Raw genomic sequence first — 13912 nt, 5'->3', positions numbered from 1 at the left:
TGATTTTTTCAGAGGAACAGAATATGAGTTGGCCTACTGTATGTAATCTGGCTATGCACCATGCCATAGGCTTGTTCATTTAGCTGACACGATATGCTTATAAGTCCCGTGACATTATTTTATAGGCTATTATATGATTTTGTAGTAAGAAGAAAATAATTGAACGTAGCTGAATAAAAATAGAAAGGATATTTTTCCCACTCCGGCGTGAGTGCGCATATGAAGTGGCTATGTTGAGCATAAACGTGATCATTTGAAACAGGTCATATATGCTACATTTAGAGATATTTGGCAACTTTAGTTGCTAATGATACAAACCTTAGAATGTCTTAAAAATCTAAACTTACATGGGCTGCATGAGGTGACTATAGGCTATTGATGATTTGAGAAAGAAGCAAAAAAAGCTTGAGCTCTGTTTGTCTCAGGCTGGACATGCGGTTTTCAAATCAAATTTTATTTGTCACATGCGCCAAATACAACAGAATACAACAACACCTTACTGTGAAATGTTTACTCACAAGCCCTTAACAATGCAGTTCAAGAAATAGAGTTAAGAAAATATTTACTAAACAAAGTAAAAAAATCTATTTAAAAAAGGAACAAGAAAATGGCATAACAAAAACGGGGCTATATACAGGGGGTACCGGTACCGATTCAATGTGCGGGGGTACAGGTTAGTCAAGGTCATTTGTAAAGTGACTATGCATAGATAATAAACCGCAATCACTCTTATCAAGTGATCATATTTTCTCTATTCTAACTTTAATCTTGTCTTTACTAATATGCTAAATTAGTTTTGATTTAGAATGGCCTATCATCAAATGGGCAGGAACAGGGACAGGGACAGGAACAAAAAGACATGTCATCCATATGCACTGAAATAATGAATGGAGGCCGTTTTCCCGCTGGTTTGTTTTTCAGGCTAGTCCGGTAATTTCACTCCAGGCATCAACCACTGTTTGAGGAGCATGCAGCCTCTTGCTGCGTGACAGGTGATATTCTGCCCAAACTCTCCAACCCTGTTCCTGCATTTACCCAGTGCTTCATTTGGGAAACCTAGTGAAATCTGTTTCGAAACATCAACAGTAAAATGTTTTCACAACGAAACACATTTCATTAAACTGTTGACAGTCCCTATCTCTTCGCACTGGAGAAAGGAAGGAAGGAGAGAGGAGATGGAAACTCCCGATGGTGAGATATTCTGTAGCTAAAGGTAATGTGTCAGCCTATTCATTATGAATGTATAAAATATGCACAATTACTAGGCAATGAACCAACAGCATCGCCTATGCCTATATGCCAGCAGCACACCACCCTGAATCCCACTGCCTCTGAAGCTAAGCAGGGTTGGTTCTGGTCAGTCACTTTTTCCTCTGGTCTAAAAATGTCTATATAATATCCCAGGGCAGTGAATGGGGACATTACCCTGTGTAGGGTGTGGGTTTCCAGGTGGGATGTTAAATGGGTGGCCTGACTCGGTGGTCACTAAAGATGACACTTATTGTAAAAGTAGGGGTGTTAACCCCAGTGTCCTAGCTAAATTCCCAATCTGACCAAAGGCCACCTAATCATCCCCAGCTTTGAATTGGTTCATTAATCCCCTGTAACTATTCTTTGCTGTAAATTAGTCACTCAACGGTCACATGGAATTTTAATACGGTCATGACTCATGACTGCCAGTAATACGGTCACCGCAACATAATGACTAATCATTATGCACCCAGGTTGTGAAAGAAAGACTCACTTGGGCACCCAGGACCAGGCCCTCTTCAGTCTGTAGAGTGGGTTGGACTGCAGAGCAGACACAATGGCACGCAGCGATGAGAAGTTCTTAAGCATGCGACACTCCTGAGCGATGTCTATCCAGCGCTTGATGACCCGTGCCCTGAGGTGTGGGCGGATCTGTTGTCGGTGCAGTATGGTTCTGACCACACATGCTGCCACAGCGTTGAACTGGGTGATGGTGGCACGGATGGTGGGAGCACTGTGCTTGTTCTGTTTCTTATCCCTCTGGGACCAGATGGAGCCCAGGCAGTGGTGAGGAATCACCTTCTTGAACAACAACTGGAAACAGACAAACAATGAAACAATTAGTATTAAAACACATAACTTATATTTATCCTGCATTGTAAAAAAACAAACAATCCAACCTGGCAACCCATACTCCCACACAGACTCTCTCCCTCAGCCTTTCTCTTACCGCATCCATATAGGTCAGCTGGTCGGCCACCAAGTCTGCATCAAATGACAGGAAGCCTTCCTGGACATCAATCTCTACTCCCTCATCCTCAGCCAAGCAGAAGGAGCTGTTGCCGTGGAAACCACCAGAAAAACCTATCAGGAGTAGGAGTAATGATCAGATTAATGATGGAAGGCCAAACAGAGAGAAAGGTATTTAGAGAGAGAAAGGAAGGAAAGGGAGAGATACACAAATATAAAAAGACTAAAGAATTGAGAGAGGATAGCAGAGGTGGGACCAATTCATTGGTTTACAAGTCACAAGTAAGTCAAGTCTTAGCACTCAAGTTCCAAGTCAAGTCCCAAGTTAAGACAGGCAAGTCCGAGTCAAGTCTCAAGTCAAGACCAACAAGTATCAAGTCAAGTCTCAAGTCCTAAACTTTGAGTTTCGAGTCCTAAACAAGTCATAATGTGCTCTTCACCAAATGTAATACCATTTCATATTTTTAACAAGAGTAATAGTTAGTATATTACATTTATGCAAATCATGAATGCTTTTAAAAAATATATTATTTATTACTTTCCAAATAAACTTTATATTTCCATTGAAATACAAGAGTAGCCATAAGAAAGACCCTCCTCCCCCCAATAGTGATCGACTATCGAGGATCGCTATGGGGGCGCATTCGGGCGATATATCAAATCAAATCAAACGTATTTATATAGCCCTTCGTACATCAGCTGATATCTCAAAGTGCTGTATAGAAACCCAGCCTAAAACCCCAAACAGCAAGCAATGCAGGTGTAGGCTTGTTCACAATCACCCAACCTTAACACACACACACAAACTGTGTGTGTGGTTACAGTAGGCTAACATATGTCAATGGCTTTAGGACCAGCAGTAACATCAGGCAGGATTTAGGCTACCAACTGCCTAGCCAGTTGTAGCTCAATCTTGGGTGCAATGATCACGTTCCCGCACTGACTGACTGTGTGGATGCTCATTGATTTAACGTTACATTAGCCAACATGCAAACTGGCAAAGTTATGAATGATATAGCTGTCGGCCACATTAGTCATGACTTACCGTTCTTTGCGCAGCTTCAAATGTCGAACAAAGTTGGAAGTTGTTGCGCGTCCGTCTGCCATTTTCTTCTCGCATGTTTTGCAAGTTGCAATCCATTTTTTGTTGATACAGCGTAGTCTTTATATCCAAAAAGAATAACTTTGGGTATCATCTTTCCAAGGGCTCCATCTGAATTCACTCGCCAACGTTCCTCTGCACTGCCACACGCAACTTTTTCTCAGCTGGCACAATTTGATTGGCTGCTGTTCAGATTCAAACTGTAATCTGTTAAATTAAGAGTTGATGCGCTGCACACTTTTTTAATAGCATCATTTTTAATATTTGGGCTTGGGGAGGGTATCAAGTCAGGTCGAATCAAAAGGTTCAAGTCCAAGTTAAGTCACGAGTCATTGGTGTTAAAGTCAAAGTCGAGTTGCAAGTCATCATATTTGTGACTCGAGTCTGACTCAAGTCCAAGTCATGTGACTCGAGTCCACACCTCTGGAGGATAGAGTACTAATTAACTAGATATCTTACTGTTCACCCACCCTCTGAGTCTACATCCAGACTGGCCTCAGCCTTCAGCTGCTCCAGTAGACTCTGGGCTTTACGCATGGGCTCCGATCCAGGCAGGGCCCTCTGTAGGTAGGCCATCACCCTGTGGAGGCAGGGGTAGGATGGAGGCTCCTGGAAGTCCTCTGGACACTGGTCCAGCCAGACTCGCAGGATGGAGGCCAGGGCACTGAGGGGGATGATGGAGGGGGCAGAGTGTCAAGGAGGGTTGCTGGGAGCAAGCTGCTGCTGCTGACAGAGAGCATGGCAGACTGGGGAGCTACAAAGTAACAACTGCGCTTGAATCAATATGGAAAGACAGACAGACTAAGTAAAAAGCAAGCAGGAGACATTGAGAAATCTTACGTTCGAATGGCTCCTTTGGTTTCAAAGGGTCTACATCGCTCAATCTGTCCTTCTCTATCCTCTGGAATTCCATATCTGAGAGAAAGACAAAAAAAACTAAAATTCAGCACCACTGTCTACCATCAGTCTAAAAGCAGTGAGACCAGTAAGTCTCCTCAGCCTCTCAATGTAGAGCAGTAGTGTTCTTCAACCATGGTTCTGGAGAGCCACAGTCTGTACACGCTTTGTCCCAGCTCAACACTTACACGTGACTTAATCAAAATCATGTTGATTATTGAACCAGGTGTTATAGCACTATGGCTGGGACAAAAGCCGGCACACACTAGGTCCCACCAGGACCAGCTGTTGTCAGCTCCTGCTATACACTCTAGCCACCATGGGCCCCCAGCCCAGTACCAGACGTACTTGTCTAGCAGCAACTGCAGCACAGTGTGCGTGCTGGCGAAGGTGCGGTATGTGGACAGGAAGATGTTGGTGTAGGTGAGGTCATTGTCTCCAAACGCAGTCAGCAGGGTCTCCACCAGACGTTCCAGCGTTCCCGCCCGGATACTCCGGATCTTATAGGTTTCCAACTGGCTCACAGTGTGGCCGGGAGGCAGCCGGTCCCCCTCCGCCTGCGATGCGACAAGATGGAAAGAACCAGGGATATTAGAACGATGAGAATGGGGGAGAGGGAGATGGAGGGACAGATGGAGAGGTGTTGAGACAAAGGGCACTCTATATTGAATTCCGAAGAAGATGTGTCCGAGTATGGTGTCTGTTGGGAAGAATGAGGGGAGTGAAGAGAGTGAGAGAGAGAAAAGGAAGGGAGAACTTGGTGCTGCTTGCATGCTACAACAGGAAACTCTCCAATCTGTGCCCCTCCTCCACCCCGTCCACTGGCTCAAAGAGGGAAGCAAAGAGGACAGCATTTAGTCAAACTCACTAGCTCTTTACTCTCAGTCAGCACTGCTCTCTGGCAAACATCTAGCCACTGGAAATGTACTGACTGTCGAGTAGCAAAGATATACATGCACATTCACACTATTTGCATTTGTATAACATTTCTTCTGATGGTACCCTATGGGCAATGCCACAACAAACAAAGCACCAGTGTGGCTCACCGTTTACGTTATCTTGCTTTCCCACTAAATAAATGAGGGGATTACAATCATCAACAACCACAGAAAGACAACATCTTGCTTTCACTGGCTTACTCATATGTGACTCATTTCAGAAAACTAGGTGTATGTCTTGTCACTACTTCAAGCGAAGGCCGAGAGCCGTGCGTCCTCCAAAACACACCCCAACCAAGCCGCACTGCTTCTTGACACAATGCCCGCTTAACCCAGAAGCCAGCCACACCAATGTCGCGGCCGGCTGCGACAGAGCCTGGACTCGAATCAGGATCTCTAGTGGGACAGCTAGCACTGCAATGCAGGTAATCGTTTCTATCGCGTCTTTTTTGAAAGATATCACAAAGAACTGCAAAAGTGTTGCTACTGCTCTCCACTTTCTGGAGGACGATCGTGCCATGCTGACTCTCTGACTCTGAAAATGAATCAGACGATGAGGAAACCCCGGATTTAGGTAAAAACATTTTCATTGAACCAGACATTGTAAAGTCTTCTGGAACAGCAATCAACAATGTTGTTGTCACGGAACAAGTTGACCGAGTTTTGAAATCAGTGGAATGCCCGGTGAAAGCAGAGTATAATAGCTAGCTAGCTACATGTCTAAACAAAAGACTCCACTATGCAAGTAACCATTTCACTGTACCATTTACACCGTATGTATCCTGTGCATGTGACAAACTTTGATTTTATTTGATATGGTGTGTGTTTACCAGAGACAGTATTGTGAAGAACAACATGACCTGCACTGAAGTCAAATTAGGATATAATGTTAGGCCAACGAGACACTGTCCAAGTTCTAAAATTCTCTGGCAGAATGCCCTGCTTTGATTTTGTCACACTCACAACCGTAAGCTATTTTCTTTAATTAGTTCACCATTAACTTGTAAATAATGATCTTGATGTGAGTTTATATTCCTGTAATAATTAATACACATTTGCTAAAGTTAAGGCATTGTCAGCTATGATATGGTCATTATTGAGCTGGCTAGCCAGCTAACTTAACATTAGCTAGCTAGCTAACAAGCTAGGAACAAACCAAAACATTGTTTAGAAAGTTGTTTTTAGTTGCCTGGTTTTCTAGATTGACATACACTAAATTAATTTCTAAACAGATGGGTTATTGGTGTTAAAATACTCCAGTTATGTTATTTTGGACCCCAGGCTGCAGATGTCATGCAGTCTGTCGTTTTTGTGTTTATAACAAGTTGTTGTTGATGTTGGACGACAATAGAATGTTCATGATGTCACTGCGACAACTGTCCACAGACATGTCGATAAACGTAGTATAAACCAGCCTTAATCTTGAAATCTTTGTTTGTTTAGTACACTACCGTACTGACTTTGTTAAACACATGGCCTCACATGTGACTCCTTAAAGAGATGGGTGGGGCTAAGGCTTAAGAGGGTGTGAACGATGGTGAATGGGTGTAGACGAAAAAAGAGCTGTCCAGAAGGTGTACCGAAACATTCAATAGCCATTTTCTCAGAAGTGGGGTTACAAGTTTATCAACTTTTAAAGCAGAATTAATTTCCCATTGTTCCTCAACTGTAGTGTATGATATACACTTTTCTAGCTCTGAGTCTATACTTTTATCCAATGTAAAAAAACAAAATTAAAAATGTTGCTACTTAAAACTGAATCGAGCTGGTAGGTCACATATATAGAACACCCACTTACTCCCACTCACGGCCTGGATAATGCTCCAGTACTCAGAATATGTACTGTCATGTGTTAATGTAGCATAGTTGTACTCCTCTATATGCCTTGCTTTTACAGGATGCAACATGCAGGGAAAGAAGAATTATGATGGCAGTTGGAACCGGCAAATCAGGAAATCCCATTTAGCTAAACAGTTGAGTAGGCTACTCATGAAACTGTTGTCTTTTATATGGCCTGTGCAGGATGAGACACCCTGTGATTGCAAATTGGTATTACTGTATATCTTACAATGAAGCTGACAAGCTCTATCCACAAAACTATTGCCATAAACTTTGCACAATGAATTAGCCTATAGACTTACAGTTGAAGTCGGAAGTTTACATACACTTAGGTTGGAGTCATTAAAACTTGTTTTTCAACCACTCCACAAATTTCTTGTTAACAAACTATAGTTTTGGCAAGTCGGGTAGGACATCTACTTTGTGCATGACACAAGTAATTTTTCCAACAATTGTTTACAGACAGATTATTTCACTGTATCACAATTCCAGTGGGTCAGAAGTTTACATACATTAAGTTGACTGTGCCTTTAAACAGCTTGGAAAATTCCAGAAAATGTTGTCATGGCTTTAGAAGCTTCTGATAGGCTAATTGACATCATTTGAGTCAATTGGAGGTGTACCTGTGGATGTATTTCAAGGCCTACCATCAAACTCAGTGCCTCTTTGCTTGACATCATGGGAAAATCAAAAGAAATCAGCCAATACCCCAGAAAAATATTGTAGACCTCCACAAGTCTGGTTCATCCTTGGGAGCAATTTCCAAAACGCTTGAAGGTACCACGTTCATCTGTACAAACAATAGTACGCAAGTATAAACACCATGTAACCACGCAGCCGTCATACCGCTCAGGAAAGAGACGCGTTCTGTTTCCTAGAGATGAACGTACTTCGGTGCGAAAAGTGCAAATCAATCCCAGAACAACAGCAAAGGACCTTGTGAAGATGCTTGAGGAAACAGGCACAAAAGCATCTATATCCACAGTAAAACGAGTCCTATATCAACATAACCTGAATGGCTGCTCAGCAAGGAAGAAGCCACTGCTCCAACACCACCATAAAAAAGCCAGACTACAGTTTGCAACTGCAAATGGGGACAAAGATCGTACTTTTTGGAGAAATGTCCTCTGGTCTGATGAAACAAAAATAGAACTGTTTAGCCATAATGACCATTGTTATGTTTGGAGGATAAAGGGGGAGGCTTGCAGGCCGAAGAACACCAACCCAACCGTGAAGCACGGGGGTGGCAGCATCATGTTGTGGGGGTGCTTTGCTGCAGGAGGGACTGGTGCACTTCACAAAATACATGGCATCATGAGGAAAGAAAATTATGTGGATATATTGAAGCAACATCTCAAGACATCAGTCAAGAAGTTAAAGCTTGGTCGCAAATGGGTCTTCCAGATGAACAATGACCTCAAGCATACTTACAAAGTTGTGGAAAAACGGCTTAAGGACAACAAAGTCAAGGAATTGGAGTGGCCATCACAAAGCCCTGACCTCAATCCTATAGAACATTTGTGGGCAGAACTGAAAAAGCATGTTCGAGCAAGGAGGCCCTCAAACCTGACTCAATTACACCAGCTCTGTCAGGAGAAATGGGCCAAAATTCACCCAACGTATTGTGGGAAGCTTGTGGAAGGCTACCTGAAACAATATAAAGGCAATGCTACCAAATACTAATTGAGTGTATGTAAACTTCTGACCCACTGGGAATGTGATGAAAGAAATAAAAGCTTAAATAAATAATTCTCTTTACTATTATTCTGACATTTCACATTCTCAAAATAAAGTGGTGATCCTAACTGACCTAAGACAGGGAATTTTTACTAGGATTAAATGTCAGGAATTGTGAAAAACTGAGTTTAAATGTATTTGGCTAAGGTGTATGTAAACTTCCGACTTCAACTGTATACAACTCTGCAAATTAATACAATCTGTCCAATATCTGTCCAAGATTAAATCTATCTATGGACATAATGCATTCAGCAGGGTTATTGTTTGAGCCTGACAAGGTCTCTCACAAGTTCGCTTGCTTTCAATCAGTGTGTTGTAGTGAAAGAGCAGAGTGGTCCACTCACCCCCAGCCATCTTGCTCCCTTGTTGGCAGCCTGCTGGATCTGGCACCTCTTCAGTCTCACATTGTATATGGCCCCCTCCTCCACCTCCTCCCCCCGGTCCTGCACCGAGCTCTGTGGGAGAGCCATAATGAGCTGTTAACACAAAGACAAACCATCCTCTAGATTAGAACACAGGACCACGAATCAAAGTTTATTGGCCACGTACACAAATGCTATTGCAGGTGCTGCATAATGCTTGTGTTTCTAGCTACAACAGAGCAGTAATACCTAGCAAAACAATACACACATAATCCAAAATGAAGAAAAAAAATAAAGCTATATAAGTATAAGTACCAGTCAAAAGTTTGGACACATCTACTCATTCAATGGTTTTTCTTTATTTTTTTATATTTTCTACATTGTAGAATAATAGTGAAGACATCAAAACTATGAAACAACACACATGGAATCATGTAGTAGCCACCCTTTGCCTTGATGACAGCTTTGCACACTCTTGGCATTCTCTCAACCAGCATCATGAGGTAGACACCTGGAATGCATTTCAATTAACAGGTGTGCCTTGTTAAAAGTTAATTTGTGGAATTTGTTTCCTTGTTATTGCGTTTGAAAACATTAAAAACAGCAGCATTCATTCGTGAATGCAATTTCCGAAATGGAACGGTTTATTTATTGTTTACGCTAATTATTCAAGGGTCGCTTAATTTTATTTTAAAACAAAAATGCTTGATTGCATTTCAAATCACGAATGACTCATATGGTGCGTGATGACATGAAAGAATGATTGATACAGTAGCCTATATAAATATTGAAATATAGACCTAAGTAAGTTACTGTATTAAGACTAAACAGGATGCGCTCTTTGGCCTACAGCGTGATGGTGGTTATACAAGGCTGCTAGACTAAGCCTACTAATGATAATGAAATTACTTATTATAATGATCATAATAATAATAATAAGAGATCAAGAAAAATTAGAGTTATTATTATAAATATAATTTGACAATTTGGAAGCGTGTAAACACAAAATAAATGATAAATAATACCAGACAGGGTGTTCTAACAACACCAAAAAAGTGTAAAGCCTTTATTACATCAAAGCAAAGATTAATAACAGCCAAATTTGTGAAATTTTTATCAGACATGTGGTTGTGTGAGGCTTGGTGCTCACGGAATCAGTAGGTTATTAAACAAACACTCAAACAGGCAGCAGAAGCAAGATCTGTCTTATTTCTGTAGATATATTGATAGTTTATAAAGCCAGGCATATTTAAGAGTTAGACTATTGATTAAAGACCTAATTAAGTTGGGGTTTCCTCTCCTCACTTTTCATAGACAATAAGACAAGGGCTGTTCTCATCTTCTCATTCCGCTGCTGCCTCCGCCGCATTGTTCTCAACCCCAATATGCTGTTTAACTTTGCTATAATGCACATAGCAACATGGTCTAGGAAAAAGCGCCAATTCAACAGTGCAGTGATGTTTCAGAAACGCAGACAGCGACCGCTATCCGACTCGGGAGAAAGCACATTTGTTCTAAAATAAGATCATTTTGATTAGTGTTGCACCATCTTTTAAGTAATATAACTATATACAATTTCAGTAGCATCTCTTAGTGGTGATGGACTGTGCCATGGACACCTGCCAGTCGAACATCTCATTCCAAAATCATGGGCATTAATATGGAGTTGGTCCCCCCTTTGCTGCTACAACAGACTCCACTCTTCTGGGAAGGCTTTCCACTAGATGTTGGAACATTGCTGCAGGGACTTGCTTCCATTCAGCCACAAGAGCAATAGTAAGGTCGGGTATTGATGTTGGGTGATTAGGCCTGGCTCGCAGTCGGCGTTCCAATTCATCCCAAAGGTGTTCAATAGGGTGTATGTATAGTGTATGTATAGGGGAAGGTGACTAGGCATCAGGATATATGATAAACTGAGTGGCAGCAATGTAAATGGTGATTGTATGTGAGTGTGTTTGCGTAGTCAGTACAAATGTGTGCATGTTATGTGTGTGTTGGAGTGTCAGTGTGCGTGTAGAGTCCTGTGAGTGTGCATAAAGACAGTACAAAAATAAAAGGGTCAACTCAGTCTGTGCAGCCATTCCTTAAGCTATTTAGCAGTCTCATGGCTTGGAGACAGAAGCTGTTCAGGAGCCTGTTGGTGCCAGACTTGATACACCGGTATTGCTTGCGGTGCGGAAGCAGAGAGAACAGTCTATGGCTTGGCTGGCTAGAGTCTATAATGATTTTCATGGCCTTCCTTTCACACCGCCTGATATAGAGGTCCTGGATGGCAGTGAGCTCAGCCCCAGTGATGTACTGGGCTGTCCGCACCACCCTCTGCAGCGCCATGCGATCGATGGCGGTGCTGTTGCCATACCAAGCAGTGATGTAGCCAGTCAAGTTGCTCTCAATGGTGCGGCTGTAAAACCTTTAACTTCCAGAGGGAGAAGAGGAGCTGCAGCGCCTTTCTCACGACTGTGCACGTCAGTGAACCATTTTAAGTACTTAGTGATTTGGACACCGAGGAAGTTAAAGCTCTCAACCCGTACTCCTCACGGTGCAGTCTCTACTCTCTGTCTCTGAATCCATCTTGGCGACACATCAGTTATGCAGAGCACACAGACACAGAACAGCAGTTTACCCTCTCAAATTCAAAAATATGCCCAGTTAGGGACGAAGGCAGGCAACAGAGCCACATCCAGTGTGACGGCGACCAGGGCTCATTTTAAACCCATAAAGAGGAGCTGTTTAGATGACAGCGCACTCCAGCCAAGTCCACACTCTCACTTTCCACCAGCATCACAACAGCAGGACAAAGTCCACTCTCTCCCCAAACAGAGTGGTGGCAGCTAGAGTTAAAAGGTCACGACTTGCTGTTAACAGGCTCAATGGCCAGCTCTGAAGGCCAATGGCACTTAGCCCGGGGCGGTTGTGAGTGGCTGTTTCGGTTCTATCAAAAACAAAGCACACAGGGCCAGGCAGGAAACCCACCCCAAACAATCAGCCAGACACTGATAAACAGTGTGTGATGGCAATGGGCTCTGGTGGAAAGAGAAATAGAGAGAGAGCAAGAAGGCCACAGAGGAGTAATTGAGTGCAGGAGATAAAATGGCCCAGCATGTATGCATTTCCCATTTAATTTCCCGTACAGTGCTGCCACTCTGTGAGTTAAATACTTCACTCAGTGAGTTATGTAGTCTAGTCCACTCCAAAACAATATCAGGAGGTCCTTCTGCTCACTGGCCCAGCCTGCTGAGTCCACAGTATGTGCACAGAGACTGCTTTTTTTGTGCCAGGCAGAAATGTTTTTCAGACAGGGGTTTAAAGGTCTACCTGCTTTGTAGACCAAGTTGGGGCACATGGTGTACCAAAGGCCCTGGGCGGAGTTGTAAAAAGAGAGATCAAACAAGTTATGCACAGTTACATACAGTGTACATTTTAGCCTCTAAAAAGGACCCATCTAAAAGGCCTATAATACAATTGCAAATCTGAGAAAAATACAGTTGTGAATAAGAATGAGTTTAGATACTACAAGGTATATTAAATGGCCCCAAGATATAAACTCACATTTCAGACTTGCTGGACAGGCTCCAGTTTGGAAGGATGTTGCAATCCAGTGGAGGTGGAATGCAGACTACAGAAGAGACTATTAAACTCGGGCAAATATAGGAGCAGTATGTATTAAACCCCCTACTGACAACATCACATAACACACACTGGTTTTATTACCTATATTTGAAAAGAATACGCTCAAGGTAACAACAACGGTGTCAAGTCTTTGGACTTATCTGGTGTTGGCTTTGTGCTCAGATTGCTCCAGACGCAACTAGGACCGGTAGAGAGATCGTCTCAGGGCTCATTTCACTCTCGGCTAGGAGACAAGTGTTTTTGTCTTCAGCGAAAAACGAACTAGCATATTAGGCCAGAGTAAGATTTCCAGAGCGCGTCTTTACGCAAAACGTTTACGCGCAAGATATTAATGAAGACTATTCAAAGTACACCACGATGGCGTCGAGGGTGAGAAAACAAATATAACTAAATGTTCAAATGTATCCCCCTCGCGGTCCCCTCCTCCTTTCCTTTATCCGCTACTTTCCTAAGCCTAAAAGCTGACTCTCAAACCGCAAAATCAACAAAAGTCTGCAGCACGGAAAACGGAGTAACTTTTTACCATTTTATCTTTCCAGGCGAATCTCATTGTCAGCGCTTCTCTCATAATCCGGGGACAGCATCAAAAGATGCTAACAGTCCATCCAGGCAAGAAATGTTTCCAGTTCCCACCAACATACAGCGCGGTCCTGCTCTGTAAAATATACTCTCCTCTACTACACACACAATCAGTCACAGCTCTCTTGTTTGTGTTGTCCCCGCTTTCGAATCCTCATCCTCCTCCTGTCTTTCAACACATCCTCTTCCTTCGTCCCGCTGTTGAATAGCTGAGCTCCGCCTACTGCACTCGCGGTCCTCCCCATAACCCCCCTCATTCCCATTTCCCCTTAAAATGTTTCATTTTAGATACAATCTGACTAAATAGAGAAAAATCATAAAATAATAATTTAGCAACTACTGAGATTTTCATGGAAATTTTGCATTAATGTTTGTGATTAAATGCCCAACGAAGTAAAAAAAAAAAAAAAAAAAAAAAGTGATTGCCTGTGTTTTATATATATTTACACACTGAGTTTGGAACAATACTGTGAAATTGTGAAAATGATGATAATGCCCTTTTAGTGTAAGAGCTGTTTGAAACGATCAACCTCAAATTTCAGCCTGTTTTTATGGAATGGAGTTTTGGCCTGCCTGGTGACATCCCCAGGAGGTTAATTAGTTGTTAT

General features: G+C 42.5%; 1 protein-coding gene across 2 annotated transcripts in view; it reads right to left on the bottom strand.

Annotated features, from left to right (window-relative positions):
* The window catches only part of LOC139578367 (ral guanine nucleotide dissociation stimulator-like 1), a 35365-nt gene extending 21874 nt beyond the window's left edge, over positions 1-13491 (bottom strand). The window contains exons 1-7 of one of the 2 annotated variants that reach the window (XM_071405849.1): positions 13249-13491; positions 9078-9209; positions 4568-4776; positions 4163-4237; positions 3793-3986; positions 2201-2334; positions 1745-2064 (exon numbers count right to left, since the gene is read on the bottom strand). In XM_071405849.1, coding sequence (XP_071261950.1) covers positions 1745-2064; positions 2201-2334; positions 3793-3986; positions 4163-4237; positions 4568-4776; positions 9078-9209; positions 13249-13293 — 1109 coding nt within the window. In that variant the 5' untranslated portion in view covers positions 13294-13491. The remainder of the gene's footprint in view (positions 1-1744; positions 2065-2200; positions 2335-3792; positions 3987-4162; positions 4238-4567; positions 4777-9077; positions 9210-13248) is intronic. The other variant, XM_071405850.1, reaches the window with a different exon arrangement.
* Between the last annotated feature and the right edge of the window lie 421 nt (positions 13492-13912).

Source organism: Salvelinus alpinus, chromosome 6 (assembly GCF_045679555.1).
Source record: "Salvelinus alpinus chromosome 6, SLU_Salpinus.1, whole genome shotgun sequence".
Lineage (NCBI taxonomy): Eukaryota > Metazoa > Chordata > Actinopteri > Salmoniformes > Salmonidae > Salvelinus > Salvelinus alpinus.
This window is presented reverse-complemented; position numbering and strand designations above follow the sequence as displayed.